General features: G+C 38.1%; 3 protein-coding genes and 1 long non-coding RNA gene across 13 annotated transcripts; 2 read left to right on the top strand and 2 right to left on the bottom strand.

Annotated features, from left to right (window-relative positions):
• Nucleotides 1-19: 19 nt before the first annotated feature.
• Nucleotides 20-5,745, bottom strand: Ubc2 (ubiquitin conjugating enzyme 2). 7 transcript variants are annotated; one of them, XM_071710122.1, is made up of 6 exons: nt 5,598-5,745; nt 3,447-3,581; nt 3,280-3,330; nt 2,995-3,127; nt 2,248-2,395; nt 20-2,065 (listed from the first exon to the last, which is right to left on the bottom strand). In XM_071710122.1, the coding sequence occupies exons 2-6, from the start codon at nt 3,575-3,577 to the stop codon at nt 1,968-1,970; spliced, it is 561 nt and encodes a 186-aa protein (XP_071566223.1). In that variant the 5' UTR covers nt 3,578-3,581; nt 5,598-5,745; the 3' UTR covers nt 20-1,967. The 7 variants fall into 7 exon arrangements, with proteins under 7 accessions (XP_071566223.1, XP_071566217.1, XP_071566218.1 ...); XM_071710116.1 differs by lacking the exon at nt 5,598-5,745 and adding an exon at nt 4,925-5,081; XM_071710117.1 differs by lacking the exon at nt 5,598-5,745 and adding an exon at nt 4,708-4,872.
• LOC139774691 (cilia- and flagella-associated protein 36) lies at nt 5,175-9,147 on the top strand. Of its 4 annotated transcripts, none has more exons than XM_071710113.1 (7): nt 5,175-5,312; nt 6,271-6,296; nt 6,632-6,972; nt 7,291-7,466; nt 7,737-7,927; nt 8,061-8,358; nt 8,497-9,147. In XM_071710113.1, exons 3-7 carry the CDS (start codon nt 6,864-6,866, stop codon nt 8,749-8,751), a joined length of 1,029 nt encoding a protein of 342 aa, XP_071566214.1. In that variant the 5' UTR covers nt 5,175-5,312; nt 6,271-6,296; nt 6,632-6,863; the 3' UTR covers nt 8,752-9,147. The 4 variants fall into 4 exon arrangements, with proteins under 4 accessions (XP_071566214.1, XP_071566213.1, XP_071566215.1 ...); XM_071710112.1 differs by having other exon boundaries at nt 6,365-6,972; XM_071710114.1 differs by lacking the exon at nt 6,271-6,296 and having other exon boundaries at nt 5,191-5,312.
• Nucleotides 9,148-9,406: 259 nt separating this feature from the next.
• On the bottom strand, nt 9,407-18,274 carry Flfl (serine/threonine-protein phosphatase 4 regulatory subunit 3 flfl). Its single transcript, XM_071710105.1, has 6 exons — nt 16,960-18,274; nt 14,952-16,550; nt 14,707-14,858; nt 14,403-14,503; nt 14,101-14,297; nt 9,407-13,898 (listed from the first exon to the last, which is right to left on the bottom strand). Exons 1-6 carry the CDS (start codon nt 17,155-17,157, stop codon nt 13,812-13,814), a joined length of 2,334 nt encoding a protein of 777 aa, XP_071566206.1. The 5' UTR covers nt 17,158-18,274; the 3' UTR covers nt 9,407-13,811.
• A 154-nt stretch (nt 18,275-18,428) lies between these two features.
• On the top strand, nt 18,429-20,303 carry LOC139774696 (uncharacterized). Its single transcript, XR_011718646.1, has 2 exons — nt 18,429-18,532; nt 18,607-20,303. It is a non-coding gene; the product is annotated as an uncharacterized lncRNA (long non-coding RNA).
• The last annotated feature ends 1,379 nt before the right edge of the window (nt 20,304-21,682 follow it).

Here is a 21,682-nt window from a genome sequence, read left to right as displayed (position 1 = left end):
CAATAACAACTACCGAAGAGACCAGCATATAATGAATTGTATTTCATTCGTTATATTATTAGTTAAAAGATTGTTTACCAATATATAAGACTGACCTGCGTACATTTGCTTTTTTGTTTTTGATATTAATACCTTTTATATGCGCAAATAAAAACAAAAGTGTTCATGGATCAACGGACATTGCGGCATATTATATTTTTAGATTATCAAAACCGTATGGCATAAATGTCACAATGGGTTTTCCCTTGCTTTTCATCCTTTTTCTTTACAAGAGACTTTAATGCGCTTCAATTTTCAGATTGATTTTAAAAGAGCTGCGAGATCCATTGTTTTGTTAATATTCTGATAATTTTCAAATGCACCCGGACATGTACATGTATTACCTTATGTATAATGATCTATTTACAATCCCGAGACGGGATTAAGACCTATCTTTTAATTCATAAAGATAAAACCGCATACTGGCTTACAAAATATAAGAAGCCAAAATTCGTCGACTAAATTAAGGTCCAAGAATATTCAATTTTTTGTCATTAGTAGGAACTCACGCGATTCGCATATTCTGCACATGCATTTCACGCAATATTTACATTCCTCGAATTTCGTGGCGAAAAGGATGTAAAGTGTCTACTTTACACAATAAACTGTACAATATCAGTGTTCGTTAAACAAGCTTATCTCCTTCGCTTTCTTTTCTGTTTTTTTTAAAATTAATTACTATAATTACACTCACACTACCCGATATTTTTAAGCAACTATCTATATTTTAGAACAGATATGTACAAAGTGATTTTAATCACCTTGCCCGTCTAATTGTCACATGATATAAAAAACTATGAGAAATTATTTAGGAGACCTACATGTATACCTGACACATTGAAGATAATGAAAGTGCTTCCAGCATGCTCGGATTTTAAATTTCGAGTATGCAACGAAATCGATATGCAAGTATCTCTTCAGATACAATAAAATATGAAAAGTTTAAGAACGCGGTGGATTGCACCAACATTGGTTAGCGCTTAATCGTTAAATTTTCTTTTCCTACGTTAAAAACTAAAGCTACGATTTATAAAAAAAAAAAGGATAAAAAATTGCTAACCAGAATTAGTGAACCAGGATTATTGGTGCAATCACTAGGTAAAACATCAATTTACGCATACATGTGTAGTTTAGACAGAATATAAATCCAGGTTAGAATTACAAATTTCTTGAATGTACCAGCATTTAAGTATACGGTAAATAATATTTATTTACAGTTACAATATATATTTTTGCGGGTGGGCCCAGACAATTTAATTATGTCTGCTAGCGCAAGCATGACGTCTGCTTCTCTCGTGCAGAACGTTACAATTACTGTATTATGAACACAAAATTGAATGCGGTAGTTTTGCAGTAGCTAAATTATAGTTACATGCTGTTAGCCTTACATCTTGAGTTAGGCGTCACATGTGTGAACATAATAATTTAAATTTAAGACAATTCAATATAAAAATATGGGAGTTTAATTATGGAAAAATGGGCCTCTACACTTACGTTTTATCGCATATAGACCTATTAATTACTTACAGTTTAGATTACCAATATTGTTCATGTTATCTCCTATTCTAAAAACATTAGCGGCATTGTGGGTGGTATTGTTTGTGAACAATACAATTCATTTAAATACTATCTCATTGTAACTTTTTAAGTGAAAAAAACTCCTCTGTCTCGTTATGCCCTAGCACACTGTTTAAACACTTACACGCACATTCATCCGTCTTAGGCACATTACATACTCTACATAAAAGCACATCACAATCATGTTTGAGCTGATCTCAAACGGTCTTCGCTCACTTTGTGTTTATCCGACCAACATGATCATAGATAAAGATGTGTACAGACTACATATGAGACAAGTTGTATGAGAGCGGCAATGATCATAAGTTGGCATGAGACTAATAGGAGTTTAATACGAATTAAGAATATGCTCATGTAGCATAGCGTTTGGTCCAAAGCCGCGCTATGCGATCGTGTTCTTCTCTATTTTGTAGGTATTGCGTGGCTATACTACCTACCAGTGGATCAGCTGTAAGATAAAATTATGTGAAATCCACGTAATAATTATAATAATTATATAAAAGAAAATATACGGTATTTACAGAATGTTATCCCAAGAACGAGAAAGATACATTCCGCGATACATTCATTATTTACAATGTACATATCGTACATCAAATTTAAATAAATTATCATGAATAGTGTGCCTACCTGGATTGCAGTCTGTTAAAAGGGAACATATTGACAATAAGACTTTTGAAATTGTCAACGCAGGGGACCAATTGTCCTTTAATATGTCCAAGCAGATAACTCCTTGACTATTTATATTGCAATGATAGATGCGTGTTCGGAATGTAACCTGTAGAGTAATACAATTTGTGTTGGAAATATAAGAGTTGCATAAAGGGTGTGTCGCACTATCTAGCTAAATTAAATAAAATGACTGTAAACTTTATAAGAAAATTTTATAGATGCAAAGGATTAATGCAATATTTATCAACCTCTTTGCAGATAATTATTTATTAACAAGTAAAAGGGGAGCTTTAAGAATACAATGTGATTAACAATATGTAAGTTAACGTGATATAACGATCTTTAATTACTACGAAGATACATAATTATAAATTGCGATCATTATTATAACGTTAACTTACGCACTGTTAATCGCATTGTATTCTCAAAGCCCATCTTTTACTTTACTTAGTAATTTCATTATCGAAAGTCCTCAGTTATTGATCCACTTATTTGAATTATTTATTGTGTAATGAATATTAATGTAACATTCATTTATTTAAATTTTAAAATATACAGATATTTCAAGAGTCTCACATGGAAAGACATAAATATTTCAAATAATACTTTTTATCTATTTTCTTCACTTTGACGTTGTTATAATTCTGTGTGAGCGAGTATTGTTGCACGCAATATAAAATCAATGAAACCATCAAATCAACCTACCTTAGGAGGTTTAAAGGGATATTCCGGCGAGAAATGTATATCAAGAAAGAACACACCACCCTCGTAAACCGAACCTGGAGGACCCAATATGGTAGAAACCCATTCATACAAGTTATCACCTTTTGGTCCTGCACTGTAAAATGAATTAACCAACAATTAATTCTATTATCTACATCTTATTCTCATGAAGTATATAAACCGTTTCATAATTCATATTATCGCGTAGCTGTAATTTAAAAGTATCGTTCCAAAAAGAAATACAACTGACAGCAATTGATATCATACCTGCAATTAGGAGGTGGGTCTAACGTAATTTCTGCCAATTCCTTTTGTATCCTGATAAAAATATTGAAAGTATTTAGCGACCACAAATTACTTTAATCTACGTTGTTAACTTAACTACATGTAAATACATGTAATTACCATATTGCGAAACAAGCCTATTGCATTACCTCTTAGCGGACGTTCCTAAAGCTTTCGACATCTTTGGATTTGGCTTAGCTTCTTTACTGTCTGGTTTATTGTCTGCCAAGGAGGAACCACGTCCTCGTCCAGTTCCGCTAGAGCCTGCTCCTGACGACATGACTCTGCGACAAAGCACACACGTATCGTTAATTACGCATAAACTTCTGCAAATTATTAATTTAATGGCAGGAAACAACAGAAGGACAAGTATTATAAAAGCACAAATAATTTCAGAGCGTAGGAATGAAAGTACATGGGGTACAACATCGTGTTTACGTCTCCGTTTAACCGTGGTCGGTTAAACTATTTGTGAGATGTTTTTACAGAAAGACACCGATTATTGACTCTACCAATGTTCCTGCGTTCGATGCATAAAACGCAGATCCATCGCAGAAGAAAAAGAACGGACACTGGTAGAACGAGTCTCTCGTTCTCTTCGTGAAAACTAACGTCACACGTGCAAAACAAATAGAGCGGAGCACAAACGGCTCTCGCCGGAAAAAACCGAAATTACAGTCAACAATTCGAAGTCGGCGATTCTCGAGGCGGCTGAAAACGCGAATATACAAATTGATAAGTGCACCGTGAATCAAACGCTTCCGGGAACGGTCCGTGTCTGTCTCTCTTTCTCTCCCGGTTACGCTTTCGGGAGGGTGGCGACGTGTCGTGCAACAAAGACTCTCGGTCGACATAAAACACACGATTTTCCGCCCCTCACCGTCAACCCAGCCCTCCCCGCCCGCGCGGGCAGAAACATAAACATCGCGCGTACTTGATCGTCGCCGGATAAGTGTCCCGTCGCTCTCCGGCGGACAATCTAGCGCGTCGGTGTATTTTTAAAACGGCGTCGGTCTAGCCCGAGGAGGCCGGAGGAGAAACGTCGGAGCTACGACGTGCAAACAATGTGCGGGCCGAGAGAGAGAGAGAGAGAGAGAGAGAGAGAGAGAGAGAGAGAGAGAGAGAGAAAGAGAGAGACGTATACGTGACGATTCGGCTGGGCCGAAAAAGAAAGGGACGGAGACTCGTCTAACGTCATCGCGTTGTTGTCTCCTCCGGTCGGGCGACCCGGGGGGGGGTTCAACGCGCCCAAAATTGATTTCCCTTCACGGAACACGGACGAGCACGCGTTTTTCTCTCTCTCTCCCTCTCTCTTTCTCTCTCTCTCTCGCGCGCAGGCAGGCAAGAGGCGAGGACTCCGGCTCCGGCTCCGGCTCGACAGCGAGCGCTGGGTGTCTCGGAACGACGTACATTCCCCGGCGTGTCGTCTACATGCCGTCTTTCCCTCTCCGTCTTCCAGCAGGGTCCCTTTTAGGACACACGCACACGCACAGTGCCCACTTCTGACCGTTTCCTAACCCTCTCCTCCGTTCTTTTTTGTCCCCTCCCCTCGCGATTCGCTGGCGAGTGTCGCGGGCCCGAGGAGGCCTGAGAAAAAAGAGCGGTGCCGCGCCGATGTGCGATGTACCTCGTGTCCGGTGCGTCCACGCCGTGTTTTGCTGTCGTCTCGCGGCAAGCCTAGCTTCGCCGGGTCGCCGACGGCAGGGGGAGAGGCAGCGGGGGAAGGGCGGGGAAGGACCGGTCCGCCGCTTGAGAGATGCGAGACCCGCGAGACGGTTCCCTCGGCGGCGCCTCGGCGCGGCGACGGTGTCGCCGGGATAATGGAGCCGCGCGGATTGGGGGCGGGATGCACGCGGCAGCAGCGGCGGCGGAGACGCGGAGGCGGCGGCGGCTCCGGCTAGTCCAGCTCCGTTATTGTCCTCGAGTCGGGCGGGAGTACGCGGGGGAGCCCGCGCGAGTAACGCGCCCTACGACGAGATCGCGCCGCTCTCGATGCAACAGCGGCGGCGGCAGCGGTACGCAGCACTCGCGAGGAGAGTCGCGAGGAACGCGCAGCGCATCGGCGCGGCTCTGCCGCGGCCGCCCGACGGTCGACGGATCGACGACGACGACGACGACGACGACGACGACGACGGTGATGACGGTCGCGTATGACGCGTATACGCGGCAACGCCGTGAAACGTTCGCAGTGGCGGAGGCAACGGATTTCGAATCGCCCTCGCGGATTGTCCTGTCCCGGAAGCCCAGCGCTTCTCAGGCCCACGTCCTCGTATCGCGAGTACCGCGACCATTCATCTCACTTTCATGTGCCGAAATCGCGATCGCGGCGTCCTTCTCCCGTCGGCGAGCGCCGAAACGTGCGCATCTCTGCCTCGCCTGCCGGATGTTGACTCTGTCGCCGCGACGGCGGACGCTGGCAAACCTGACAACGCGCCTTCGCGGGCGCTGTGATCGCTGATCGGCGCCCGGCCCGGCGCGCCCGGCACTACCGGCACCCACGGGGGGCCACGGGGGCTACGGGCCACAGGGGGGAGGGGGGATTCTCCGCGACCGGCCAGAAAATTCTCTAGAGCGCCGGGAGAGCGCGTAGTCGTCGATTCCCTTCCTTTTCTCTTCTTCCTCCTCCTCCCCTCCACCCGCCCCCTCGCTCCCTCCCTTTCTTTTTTGTTTTATTTATATAAACTTTTGTATCTGTATCACGCGGCGACGCGGCGCGTCGCGTACGTTATTTTCTGCGCGCATTGACGAATGAGGCACGGCGAAGTTTTGAAAAGAAATTTACGAATCTTTCCTGTCGTTAACGAATAACGCTAACACGAAATGATTAACTTAATTAGCGATTTATTTGACCGGCAGAATTGCTTGCTGCAAAATCTCTGACCAGCATGTTTTAATTCGTGCGAATTCTCTTCGTAGAAATTTAAATTTAAATTTTAAATTGTTACATATATGTATTATTTTTCTCTATAACAGAAAATCTCGAGAAACATTCTCAAAAGGTATAGTAGATCCATTTTTCTAAATTTTAAATAAATACTTTGGATTAATCTTATTCTTTTCTTTCCAGGAGACATGAAAAATACCGTATATACTACAAAAATTGAAAACACCGTATAAATTAATGAGTGTTTCGCATTTTGCAAATGATACAAAATTTTTCTTGCAGACCTTGCAGTTTACAAAAACTATAATGAATCTTTTCATTTATATATCTTGATATAAACGAATCAGGTGAAACGTTTCTCTCTTGCTATCCAAACGGAGATAGCAAGTGCTCGCGCGGACTCGATATTCACCAAGATAAATATTCAAGTACTCCGCATATATTTTGCAGTGATTTCCGGGTATCTACCTGTAATCGAGACCGAAAGAAGACACGCTCATCGATTCTGATGAATAATACCGGCGCAAGTCTAATTCCAACGGCCCATGTTTTGTCCGTCGTAACTATGACTACAACTTGCTAAGTTAAAAGGGAAGTGTCGGCGCCGGAGACATACTATTGCGGAGGAGACACTCGACGCAAGTGTGCGAATTCACGAGGTGACGTTTAAAATCCAGGCGAAATGAACGATAAGGATGACAGCGCATGGGTGTTCGATTCCTTGATTGGATTTCTGCAAGGTCCCATTTGGTCTTCACCTCTGCTGACTTTCATCGAGGAAAAGTCCCTCGGTTCGTACAGCCCCGTCCGGAAATATCCTCTTTATATTTTCTCTCGACGGAGCTCGTCAGTTATTCAACTAAATCTTTAATACGCAGTAAGAAAAAGAAAGATCGAGAAATCTCGCATAGCGTAGCTCGTAACGAAATCACACACACATTCGTCTCTATCGATATCTTTTGGGATATATTCATAGATTTATTCTGCAACGAAAGCGGAAGCCTTTGTGAAATTGGAAAACTTTCTGCCGAGTGTTACGTAACAAGGCGCATTTTATACGTAATAACATAAATATATAAGTATTTAAAGTTTTCCTAACATGGTTGTAGTTTTCGAGGCCAACACCGAAGACTGCGAAGAGTATCGGAAAATATATCAAGAGTACAAAAACTTGGTCGACTTGCTGCTCGGATGCTTTATGGAAGATATGGGTATCACACCGGAACAATTCGAGCACGCGTGCACCGTTAACCGAGATACAAAGATCCCGATACATTTTCAACAAGTATGACCACTGCACGCGCATACGTACGCCCGCATATGCTGGCGAATTATGTTTCGTTTCATAAGATTAAAAAAGAAATTTGCGTGTATTCAATATATATAAAAAAGAAAAGAAAATTGACATTGTGTATATAATACTTAGAGAGATTAATCTATGTAAAAATAAATGGTAAAGACGTAAAAATCACGCGGTACAATTTGCCTCTATTAAAAATTGAATTGCCGTCTTTCTCTCTTTGAAAATTTATACGTTTTGCCACGTGTTTGATAGAATCTATTCGAACAAATATGGGCGGCGAATGAGTACGAGATATTCAAAAGGATGATGATACAAAAGAACCTGGAGCTCCAGCTGCAGGCGCTAAATATGATCGAACAAAAATACGGTCTCACACCTGCCTCCCTCGTGTACGAGACGGACGGTTTCCTCGACGACGAACTGGTCATGGAAGATTTGATACAGTACGTTATATCATAAATATATTAATATATTAACCACTAACCACCATTGTACAAGAATTAAAACGTTAAAAATCAATGATTTTTGTGTCGGAGAAACAGGAGTTATATATTTTTTTCGTATGTGTATGCACAGCAAACGTGTTCTGGAAGATCAGAGTGAGGAGGAACCAGGCATGTCCTCAGAAACAACGTTAATTGCTGAACACGAGCGTTTAGCTGCCGAATATCACAATGAAAGAGCGTTATTGGAAGAAGCATTAAGAAAGTCGAAAGACGTCTCTCGAAATACTTCGGACGACGAGTCAGCGGAAGAAGTTGAGTGTGCCGCCGTGTCCGCTGACGAAGAGCCGTTAGACAAACTTCAACTCAGGAAGATGGAGCCTCTCAAGCCAATACCGACTTCAAAAAAGAAATCTGATGAAGATGAAGAGGTATTTACTTCTGATTTATTTGCAGTTATGCGATGTCGATACGCGTACAAATAATTTTTCATAAACACGAATAAAAGATTCCAATCTGCAATGTGTATGGAAACAAAAATGTATTGTATCACTTACACATTATTGCAGACGAATGCAGAAGATATTAAAAAGAGGCAAGAATATCTGAAAGCCAGGCGAGACAAACTCGTAGCTTTGAAAAAGGAAGCTAGGAGCCAACAGCTAGAAATGAACAAAACTCGACCGAGCTCGGCTAGAGTAATTGCTGAAGCGACTATGAAAGGGCAGCAAGAACTAGAAGCAGCGCAAGTTGTAGATCCTTCAATACTTCAAGTACGAAGGGCTCTTGCAGCCCGACTGAAAGCTGAAGTTGTGCACAAGTAATTTTAATTACGCATTATTATATACATATATGTATATAATAATATATATTGGTTTCTCATAATTAATTTGTAGAAGTCTTAAACTCGCAATTCCAGTAAAGTGCTTCACACAAAGGACTAAATAATTGTGATATCTAGAAAAGTAGTATGTGCAAAATCATATTTAGACATCGTGTATCAGACATAGTTTGCGAGAAATGTGCGAAAGTCTACGAGTTGTTTTTATATTTTTACGTCCCGTTGTTTTAAGAATATTTTTATTCCTAAGTAATATTTCCATGGAAAAGTAAAACATATTTAATATCTGCAAGCATATCCACCCATACTGTTTTATCTTATCAAAAGTCTGATTTTTTAAGCAAAACTACGTTTAATAAAAAAAGAAATATATACTACATTTTAAAGAATGTTTTCTTTCACTACTATAGAAGTATATAAGAATACGTTTATATAAGTATGAAATATTTAATAATAAGGATTTAAAGTGCACATTTATAAGTATAAATATATGAAAAAATTTTATAAAATAATATTGAAAATCTACAATTATTTTACATGTTAATTAGATTAAATCACAAGCTAATTATCAAGCATGTTGTTTTTTACTCAACAGGAACTCAAAGTAGATATTAAGGTAGATTAGCTTCGCTAATAAGTATTCATCTAATTTTAAATTTTATTTAATTAAATACTCTTCGCACTTCTACAACACACTGTATTTGTATAACACACATTTACCATTCTCACTCTGTTGCAGTCTACTTTCTAACAAATGAAATGGATTCATAGCATAATACCAGCAATAAGTACGTTATATGTATAAATGTTTAACTTTTCTGTGATCATTATTTAATTAAATACTAACGTATATTTCCATGTAGAATAATGGAAACCAATGTCTGTCTGCAGCATGCAAAATAAATTCTCTCTATTATATAATATGTACATATATATAGAAATGTGTCGTGGATATTTAATATATATATTTATTATAACTATATTTAGTTTTATAATTTCAAATTAAATTTAATTATCTCTTTTCCTGTCGCTGCAAATATCAATCTCTACTTAATACTATAACAATCAACTAATTCATATTAGAAATGAATCTTTGCTATAATCAAGTTAGAATCTGATGATACAATATTGGGCAAAGAATTTGTGAAAGTTAAACAACTTTCTCTACAATAGTTGCGTGTTTTGTGCTATGAATCCTGCATTTAGATATCACTTTTGTTGCCTGATTGTTTCTTTCATTCCCCAGTAGAATAAAATGCAAAATATCTTTTTTCAATTACAATTCATTCACTTATTACCATAATACACACAAGATTGTATATCTTATACTTGCTCTTAATTCACAAAATTCTCGAATAGCTTTTCATATAAAAAGATTTCTTTTTCTGCGCATATATATATATATATATATATATATATATATATATTCTCAAAGAAAAAGCTTCTTATCTTGTTTTATTATATAATTTAAACGCATGCTAGTATTAGCATGTGATATTGTACAATGTGTGCACGTCTCGACATATTTTCCTTCTTTAATATTATATCGATGTGGTGGTTGAAAAATGTATGTTTGCGATCTCGGCGACGGTTTTTGAGGCAGAATGTTTTAGACTGTCATATCGTATGTTCAAAAAAGCTATATTATATAATAATACCATAATAAATATGAAATATACTTAATAGAAGACATATAAAGGGTACAGGGAGAAAAACGATCAAAGTTCACTTTTTGTAAAAATTGATCTGATCATACTATCTTGTGGCATTTCCAAAGAACTTTCTTAATTCTTATTTGTTTTGATCGAGAACAGTTACAATTTATTGGAAACAACATCGAAAGAATTGTACCGTGCTGAAAAACGATCATAGTCCTTGCTTGTGGGGAAGAACTATCAGAGTCCAACAATGTAAACATTAAGTAAACACTAAGGCTGCGTTCTGATATTCACTACCAGTATTGAAAATCTATAATATACGTAACGTAAACTATCTGATGTCTTGAAACTTAAAATTGCGTTTTTTTTTTTTAAGTTACTCCGAATGGAGATTGATCGTTTTTCCCCTGTATTCTTCATATGATAAAACACCAACGTCTTCAGAGCAGCCAATAAATATGAGATTATAACGATCTTGTGCTTGTAAATTTAATTGGATTGTAGGTTTTATTTTACTTCATATTAAAAGTATATTTTTATTCTACAAATATGAATTCGTAACGATAGGAAAATATGTTCCAGCTCATTATGTTTCTTCAAAATTTTAAAATTTAATACGATATTATAAATATTAATATAAAAATGAAAACAAAAATGTCGAAGCTTGCAAATAAAGTGTACCATTGATGACGAAATGTATAAGAGCGTAACACACTCTGTACAAATGTACATATCAAATTTCTCAATTTAATTAGCACGTGACCGCATTTTTACTCTCTAATATCACTTAGATATTAATTCATTTGTTCTTCTTTTTTTTTTACTTACACTCTTTACACCCAATAACATTCTAGGCTTAATATTTGTTCTTTATTATCGAATAGATTGTGGATATATGTAAAACACATAAAGAACAACATTACTCAGCATTATCTTACTTAACTAATTAATATTACATTTCTTTGTTACATTCTTCTTTTTGTGATCAGTCCAAGTTGCACAACATTTTATGTACATGTATCACTCAGCTCCAGCGAATTTGCCTATTCAGATATTCACAATTTGTTTATCTTGTGTGATTGAATTTAACTTTCGAATCCCTTTCGCTACAGTAAGAATTAATATATATGTATATGTGTACATGTGTATCTCCACTGCAATATTTCAAGCATTATGTACTTACAGTCCTAAAGCAGTCTTGGAAATTCTTTCGGGTATTAGGCATATCGTTGAAAAATCTGTACATTAATTTGTAATATTTTTCTGAAAATTAACTCAACCAAAAACGATGTAGAAATGAATATTATCGATGCGATATACTTATAGGAATTATAAGTATAGTGATAAATACTAAAATTACATTTTTACTGTAAGCTTTACCGCTTGCATAAATGGTGCAAAGAAGACACCTTTTTTCTGGAGCTGATTCAAATAGATATAAATCTATTTCTCTGATATGATACTGTAAAGTTAAACTTAAACTTCAATTTAAAGCAATTATATATGTATACAGGGTGTCCCATTTTAACTTGGACAGCAAAATATCTCAAAAACTAAGCTCCACATACAAAAATGTTTCAGACAAAAGTTGTATGGTTTCAAGGGGGACATAAAAGTATTAAGGTAACATTACCGAAAACTTAATGTTTTACAAGATATTTTGTAATTTATGTCAAAATACTAGAACTTTCAAGCCTCATAATTCCAAAAGTTCTTAACGAAAAAATACTTTATTATAGTGTTTTGAAAAGCTCTCGAGATTAGCTACAAGAATATGCATTGAAAAATAGGGGTTTCCATTTAAGAAATTAAAGGTGTCGTTTATGTGAGCTTTAAACGACCATCCAAGGTCAAACCAATGGTACCATCTTATGTCCCCCTTGAAACCATACAACTTTTGTCTGAAACATTTTTGTATGTGGAGCTTAGTTTTTGAGATATTTTGCTGTCCAAGTTAAAATGGGACACCCTGTATATATATAAATTTCAAAATGTTATTCACTTCTATAAGACGAATTCATTATATGCTCTATCTTTTGTTAAATTTAATACAAATTAAGCACAAATACAAATTAAGATTTTATATTGCATCTTCTGACATTTTTTTAAATCCAATATATAAATTATATGTTGTATTAAACATGTTTATGATTTAACAAAGCTAAATCGTATATAATCTATTTTTACAAAGCGCTTTTCTGCCATTCCTGGCTCCACTTTGCCCATCATGTAGATACGAACACTATATTTTTTACATAAGCCTAATATTTAAGCATTTCGCGATACATTCAGGTTATACTTTACACATCAAGGATTAACATTGGGCATGAAGTGCAGACTGATAAATATACATAAATCAAATATTTATTGTACAATTACTACTACTTACATTGACAACCGAAAAGCTTGTTGAAAGTATTTCAAAGGGAACTAAATCCTTAAAGAAATTGCGTATTTCTGCTTAATCCATGAGTGTGGTTGTTTTACAATCGTTACAAATATACATATATATACAAACTAAATATTACTTCTGTCGAACTGGATAAAGTTTCATAGTGCCTGACCCGCTGACTGAAGAACCGCTCTCTATCGCACAGCATGCGATAGGAAACTTACGAATGGCAAAACAAAACGCTCGGTTGTTTTTTTGTGCGGTACATCATGTACTCTTTGTCTGCTCCGAATTTGGTCTTACAACACGTTGTAAGTTCCTTCTTCGTAGACTTATCAGATAACTGTGGTACACTGTGATTACAGTTTAAACACAGTTTAACTGTGATATTTCAATTGTGACGTCACAAGTCAACTATGACATCTTAATTTATCACTGTCTATCTAAGTGTACGCTTCGATCTCCTGTGTATCTGTAAGTCATTAAACTTGGCTAATTTTGGCCAAATTTTCTTAGACTATCCATAATTATCCATGAGATTATCTTTCCTAGTGCACAAGATGTTTCCAGACAAGTGGAATGGACTCTATGATTTGTTTAGTATCCCTTACTTTTTTTAACGCATTATACAGTACATCGTGCTACATCATATCATGCCGCAATACTACCACTGTTCATTTCATTAAAGAAAGTTCATTCTTCCTTTGTTTTATCGATACACCCCGATCGACATAACTTACTTAAGTTTTCACACACATTCCGACCCTATTTATGTTTCACATACTATACACATGTCAACATAGACAGATCTATGAATGAGTGTCCACTATACATTTTTTTTAAAAGCACTTATTGTTGTGTCCATTCCTTAGCAAGAAAGCTCAATCTATGTCTCTTCCGAGGAGATAGATCTGTTTTTACACGTAGGAAGGTCATGAAATGATAATAGCAATTAAAAATCACAAATGTTCTTGTTCTTTCCAAGTTTGCCTACTATGACAATCGTTGTCGTTTTGGGGAAGGACTTAATTCTGAATCTTCATCCTCCTCATCAGAATCTCCTTCATAATCGACTAACCCCTGAAAATTAAATTTAATCTAAATCTTAATTTCATATCAAATCTGCAAATTAACATAAAATTATCTGTTGATGCAAATTGCAACGTAAAAGTCAATTTAACTACTCATGGAGTTGCATATTAATAATTTTAGTTGCATATTAAAATGATGCTGTATAATTATATGTCAAATGTATATACTATGTATCTCTTTCTTGTTTTACCTTCTTGAACAGTGCGGTTCCCGTTTTTTCCACAGTGCCAATAGCCGGAGTAGGATTTATATCCGAAGCAATTGGTGATTCATTCGTTGTTGACGAGCTATTATTGATTTGTGGTTGTTGCGAGGTAATATTATTATTAGCAGTATTGTTGTTTAATACAGACTGCTGTTGTTGTTGTTGCTGATGACTTTTCGAATCTATAAAAATGGGATTGAGTGCAAAATTTAAGGATGATAATAGTATTTCAGCAGAAATTGGAAATATAAGATTTATTGCTATTGTTTGATATCATTATATCTCACCTTCATCAAACTCTTCCTCTTCATTAAACCATAGTTCCTCTTCCTCGTCTAGCTGCCTCTGGTCCCTTCGATACCGACTGTTCCGCAAGATTGATGGGACACTACATATAAATAATTCCATTACATATGACTTAGAAAATAAAAATGATTGTACTGTCAGTTTTTATTAATCTGTCTATTAATCTTTATTAATCTGTCTAGTCTTATTAATCTTTATTAATCTGTCTAAAATATATTTAACATAATTGGGTCCTTTTATCTTTTTTTCATTATAAGTATGAAAAAGAGATATCATTATATATACCTGTCAATTGTAGATCTATCACGATCTTTCAACTTGTCTTGATGTTGTTCATACCTTAACTTTAATGCTTTAAATGTTTGTACATAATCAATTGCTTCCAGTTCCTTTGAAAAGTTTTCAACAACATGCGAACATAGTGACTTAATATCCTCCTGAAACGTCATAGTACAAAATCATAGTACAACACTACAAATTCTTTCGTATATATATTTTCCTTGAACGAAGCAAAAGCAACAACTACTTACCAATTTGATAAATTCAAACATTTCCAGTATAGCTGAGTCTAGAAGATTATATCTGCCATTGTTTCTTACAAATGCATCGAATACGGGTGCAAACAAGTTACCCTTAATTATATACCTATTATAAAACTCATCCTTTAGTGCTATAATCTTTCTCATAAACCTTAATGCACATAGCACTAAAAATGTATGTGTCGATTTCATCAAAACCAATATTCTTCTGAGTAAATCTTTATTCAATATGCAGTTTTTAATATGGTACGTATGATGCTCCACACAGAATGATAACAATTCCAAGATCAATCCCAAAAGTTGTACTGTTCTGTAATCCTCTCTCGCGGGTCGTTCTCCGATCGTGTTTGCCAGGAGAGGGGCTATTAGAGTACCGATACTATTCTTGTAAAAGTAATTTAAGAAATCAGTCTTTTCTGATTTGTTAACAGAAGCCATCATGTTCTCTGGGTCCAGAAGTAAACGTAGTACACCGGCCAACTGCACCGCTCCACCCAACTCAGGATCACTGTCCCCGACAAGTTGAGCAACTATTACATTCACTAACATTTGGTCCTGTTCTGTGTTATTTATCTGCTGTAATGTATAATCTCGTACAACACTTGGAGAATATTCCACGATATAAGTCAATATATCTATACTGGCCGTTTTTGTCTGTGCATCATTCATCGCCAAAGTAATTTCTAAAGCAGGAAGTATACCAAGTGCTGTTAACGTTTTATAAAACGCCTCCTTCCCCTGCGGCTGAAGATTTTGCGAAAAGTTGCAAAATTCTTTTAAAAAAAGGACTAAATCACGTCTCTTGCTATCTAATGTTGCTTCGTCCGTTAACTGACGAAAAAGTTCAGTAAGAAATTTCTCATCGTCCTGTATCAAAGTCACTATTTCAACTTTATTGAAGAATATAAAACTACTCAATGTACTCAGCATGTTGTCCTCGAATACACTCGGGGTTGGCAGCACTACATCTTGAATATATTGAACTCTGTATGTTTGATGGATTTTAGCTAGCAGTTCGGTATTTGTAATAGGAATTGCTTGTTTAAATCTGGCTAACTGTCGAAGATACTCTCTATGCCTCTTTGGCTGAGATAACGTTGGCTCGTACTCCAAACAGCCAACAACATCGAAAATCGTATCGTCGCTGAACATAACTTCAAACAATGCATTTTTATTGAGTAAGAAAATATTTTTGAATATATCATAAAGATGATGTAATCCCTCAATATTCTCTAAATCCTCGCATGTACGAAAAAGATTTAGCAATTTCTTAATGTAACCTTCGGACTCTAGTGCCACTGCTAATTTCTCCTTTCTCATCGGGGACGTTAAACAATTTTCTATGAGCTCATTAATATCTTCCAATCGACTAAGTTCACACGGAGGTAATTCGATAGGCGGTGCTGCATCTGACATATCATCAAACCGCTCATCTTCAGATTCTTCCACAATGTCTTGTGTAATTTCTACAGATGGATCCTTGCCTTGAACCTGACAAATTTTCTCCCATATTTCGTCACAGCCGGCCTTTTCTTGAAAACTTAGGGCTAAGTCGAAATTGTCTCCTTCGGACCATACTATCAGAGTATCCTAAAATCACACACATATTTATTTGTACATATATATACATGCATTATGAATCATTAATTATACATTTAATACGTTAATGTGTAAAATAATATAGGAAATATAGATTCTTCTATAATATAAAATATTAAATATTTTATAATTAGGAAATAATTTGCAACATTAAAAAAATTCTTTTGTTTGTTTAAATTTTATAATAAGCAAATAAAAGAAATACACACACATTGATTTATTCACTTAGTTTCTCATTGTTTCACAAAGATCACAACTAGATTGGAAAATTTTGTACAAGATAACCAAGCAACAGTAGCGCAATACTTAATCAATAACATCCGTGTGTTATGCTTGAAAAAAGTATAGATTTTTGCTAGAGTCATGAAAAAAGCAAATTTTATGGATGTTCTCTGATTACCTGCTGTTTCTGATATGCAGTATCAGGTTGTATTTTACTCTCCAGCAGAAGAGAGCCATCGCTTTCTGCTCTTACCAAGAGGGAAATTCCCTTCAATCTCTCTACATAGGAAGAGGAAACGTGACCCGTACCACGATCGTCCCATTGCCTATCCGCATTGAGGGCATACAGTTTTACTCTTCTACGTGTATCCGTCATATTGCGAAACTAATTAGTGCACTCTCCGTATCACCAACAAATCCGCATGCCTTTCTGGATTCGCACAATCTTTGGCTTTCTCTGGCGGTTGGTCTCTACGAGAGAACTCTCAGATACCTGTTGGAGCAACAAATGGACAAAAACCTGGATATGTTAGACTCCCGCATGCCCTTGTACGACCCATCAAGGTTTATCGTTATTGCGTCATACGTGCTGGTATAAACAAAAACGTCCGGCAGGGCGTCAGGGTCTCTCAGTCGAAAGGGCCCGCATCCAACGTCCGCGACTCTCAGGCAGGTCCTCGTGGCCAACGTGCACAAGCTACACACACCAGTTCGGTCCCGATCCCGATCGGCCGACAATCATATGTGCGTACCGTGAAACGGCGAGCTCGACGAATAGCATGGGCAATGGACGCGCGTCATGTATGAACGTGTGTCGCGTTTCCCCCTCGACAGGCTCCTTCTCGCGAGGTCCACGGCGGAGCCGCGTCCACGCGCCGCACGTTGGACGGACCGTTAGGCGGCGATCTCCTCCCGCGGGGGATGAGAGCTCTTACCCGGGAGGCGGATCGCGCGCGGGAAAAGTTGGCGTGTTCGCGAGTCGCGACTCTCACGTGTCGCGGCGGCCGCGACGTAGGGTCGAGATAAGCGAGATAGCTAGACTCGTCGTCTCGGCCGGCACGACGACACGGCTCTTCTCCAGTTTGGATACCGACACCCTCGGTCAGTGAACGCTGGCGCGTGTGGCGCACTCCGCTCCGCTGTGCACGACTCCTTTTCCAGCGGCGGCGGCGGCGGCGGCGGCGGCGGCGACGGCGGCGACGACGGCGGCGGTGGCGGTGGCGACGACGACGACGACGACGGCAGCGGTGGCGGTGGCGGTGGCGACGGCGGCAGCGGCAACGGCGGCGGCGACGAACGACGAGTGCCCGTTGTGATACGTGGTAGCCACTCCCGCGATACCGGCGCTCATAGGAACACGATTATCTCACGCGAATACCCGTCAACGGTCGCCGTCGGCTCGCATCGCCGCTCGCGCTCCTTTCCTCTGTGCTGCACCACTCTAAAATTGACATAGACACCGAGCAGCCACAACACTACATTCCGCCATGATAGATCATAACAACGCGCCACGGGGTCCACCGCGCGCTACGCAGGGACGCGCCGCGCGAAATTCAAACTGGCGAGACTCGCCACTCCGCGCCAGTCGGCCGTCGGGCTCTCCTATTTATTTTGTTTTTTTTTTCCTCCCTTTTTCTCGGGCGTCTGTCGCGACCTTCGCCCGTCGCTCGTTGTTCTCGCACGGGCTTTCGATGTGGGGAAAAAGTCTCGCGGAACGTGGAGAAAGCTTCGCCGAGCTTTAAATTGTTACCGTATGTATTTAGTTTGCCGAATTCTCCCGCGCGCTTTTCCGCGACTTTCCATTGACGTGAGATTTTTCTCCCAGATATGCGGATCGCTCGCGCAACGATCGCCTCGCTCGTCGTGCCAGGCTCGCGTGCGCGGCTTTTCCTCCTCGCCGTCGCGCGGATGCATTTTCTCCAGAATCCAACGGGATTCCGCGCTTCCTGACGTCACGGCCAAAGATGGCCGAGCGACTTCTCGAAGTGATGACTCGGAAATTAATAAATGTCTATTATAAATGCTCCGTGTGTATGTATGTATGCGCGCGCGCGTGCATTATATCTGAAGAATAATATGTACATATGTATGTATATTATTTATTCGGCGTCGTTTCGAGCGGACCTGACGGATATTCTCCTCCCGAATAATTTTAAATGATAATATATCAAATAATATAATTCTTTGCACTGAAAACGAGGCAGTATCATAATTGGACTTTCAAATTGCAGCATATGTTCGATTCGATAACGGCATGAAAAATGGATCACTCGTTCCTCTCGCGGATGACATCGTTACATCATCGCGCGATATCTCTGAAATTTACAACTTGGACGACGCACGACGACGCGTTTTCCTCCTCTCCCGTTCCTACTTTCCTCCACGGAAGCGGCGTTACATTTTGCTGGAAAGGACACTACGTATATGTGATATATGTATATGTACAACGGGGAGCAGGAATGAGTTCCTTTTTCGGTCGAAAGGGAAGAAAGAGGGGCAGAAAGATATGGAGAAACGTACGAGACGATTGCGTGCTCGATTTGGACAAGTCGACGTGAGGAAAATTGTAGAAAATTCCAGCTTCTGGTGGAGAATTCCGAATGTCGATACTCGCGATGATAAGTACAGGCGAATCATTTGTCGTAGAAGAGAAACAAAGGGATCGATCGGCTCGATCGACGATCGAGCGATAATACTCAACGATCAGCATGTATGTACATACGTTATCAGGCGTTATCAATGTTTATCGAGGAAGCTACTCCTACGTGTTAACGTACGTACGACGGACGCGGGTTGTTGCATGCTCCGTTTTAGCGAAACGGCGGAGAGAGTGTGCGCGTTTTCGAGACGCTGAAATGAGGTTATAAATATCCTTCGATTGATCAATAAAACTTGGCGGATACAGTAATCGTAGACAGAGACGCCGTTTTCTTCCGTGTCACGTGGCGTGCAGCTCCGATTGTTTTAATCGCGTGTTTATTATTAGGTCGGCAGCCCTTTTCTCGCGAATATGTCAGACGTCACGACGACATTGACAAATAACAAGAATGTCACGTTGCGTGTGATTAGCGTTTATGTTACATAATATGTAAAATATATCCACTAGAGAGTAACGATATATCTTTCTTTTAGCATATAAATTATTTTTTCTGATAACACCCGTTCGTTGCTATTGCTATAATTATAAAAAATTAAACATGAATAATGTTCATAATTTAAAATTGTGTGTAAAACTGAAGTCACAAATAATTCGTATTCGAAGAAAAGCGTATTGTAAATAATGTAAATATTTAATTTTTTAGTGTAATTATGCTTATTTTGAGAAATTTTGTTTAAGCTAGAATTTACTCCTTTTACATATAATCAATTATAGCCTTTTCTCCGAATAATTATCCGGTATCAAAGTAATACTTTTTAATCCAAATAAGGAGTTGGTATCTAAAGACAGAAATATCCGTTCGTGTTAATAGCATTAATAAAACTATATAAATAAAAGAGACATATAAAACAATTAAACCCAAATTAAGCTAAAGTTCATGTCCCTGCATTTCTCTCATACACCTATCCCCTTATCTTATTATATAATAATTTGCCTAACTTATAATTTTATGAGTAAATCAGGTATTTTTACAAAAGAAGAAATATATATCGATAAATAAATTAAATCTACTAATTATTAAAAATGCTCGTAGTGTTCATCATGGTAATCAATATCGGTACGCTTTTTTAATTTACGAAAGAATGAGATAAATATACTACATATAGCATACTTACATGTTAATTTAATTATAAGTGTACATATATATATATATATATATATATATATATATATATAATTTCAACATATAGAGAGCTAGGATTAAGCTATAAGCTATAGCTATATAAACTGTATATAGCTTAGGGATAAATACTCAAATACATTTTTATGCAAAAAATATCAAAAATTTATTTTAAAGTTTTACATAGGTTCATACTTTTGCACGGCTCTAAAGGTTCCGTAAAAAATCAAATTTGTAATTATATATAGGAAAACACCGCATACACTCTGGTAATCATTTACAGGAAAGACAAAAAAATTGTGTCTCCTGTAAAATCATTCTTCCACGTGTTTGTTAATAGTATTACAAATTTATGTTTATAATTTGAGTTTCAAGCTTTCGTTTTCGGTTATTATTAAAATCCTGGTACTAATAATCGCTGAAGACTCTTTTTACAAACAGTGTTTAAAAACCATTAACTGACTAGTGACTCAATGGAATATCATTCAACAAGATTCGTATCGATTATAAGGTCTACATTTTAGCTTTTATAATGCTCAGTTATTCATAAAAGTCTGTATAGCATTCCTTGTTCGTTCGAAGATTCAGTCCTAGATAAATCTACCGTATCGTCACATGTTGACGCGTCTTCTTTCGGAAGTATATACCCAGAGTAGAAGTGTTTTCCTTCGACATACTCGGAGTAACAATGTTTTCTATTTTAACTTGAAAACTGACTAGCTATTGACTCTAATATTCAGGATTGCTATATCGTTCAGTCCTGTGTCTTGATTCTGTAACTGTTAACAGTGTCGTTATCGTTGTGTTGTCGTTGCGCAGGTATACTATATGGTAAAAAAAGCTACGCGACGACAATATAACGATAACGATACTGTCGTTAGAGTTGCAGAATAGGGCTACAGATTAAGTTTTTGCAGACGCGATTCGACTTGCGATGTTGTATTTGCATTTTTATGCAAAGTCGAAATTAAGACAAGATGAGATCTGATTAAGATAAGATTTCTGACGTTAGTATGTATTGTTACTGTATCACGCATCATTTCTATGCGGAAACGAAAAATAATTTCCAAAGACCGAAAGTACTTGTCGACATTCTTTAGTATACGTAATAATTTCTCTCTT

This window comes from Temnothorax nylanderi, unplaced genomic scaffold, assembly GCF_030848795.1.
Source record: "Temnothorax nylanderi isolate EJ_2023f unplaced genomic scaffold, tnyl_v1.0 TNYL_tig0085_pilon, whole genome shotgun sequence".
Taxonomy (NCBI): Eukaryota; Metazoa; Arthropoda; class Insecta; order Hymenoptera; family Formicidae; genus Temnothorax; species Temnothorax nylanderi.
The sequence above is the reverse complement of the archived record's forward strand: the minus strand, read 5'-3'. Positions and strand labels throughout refer to the sequence as shown.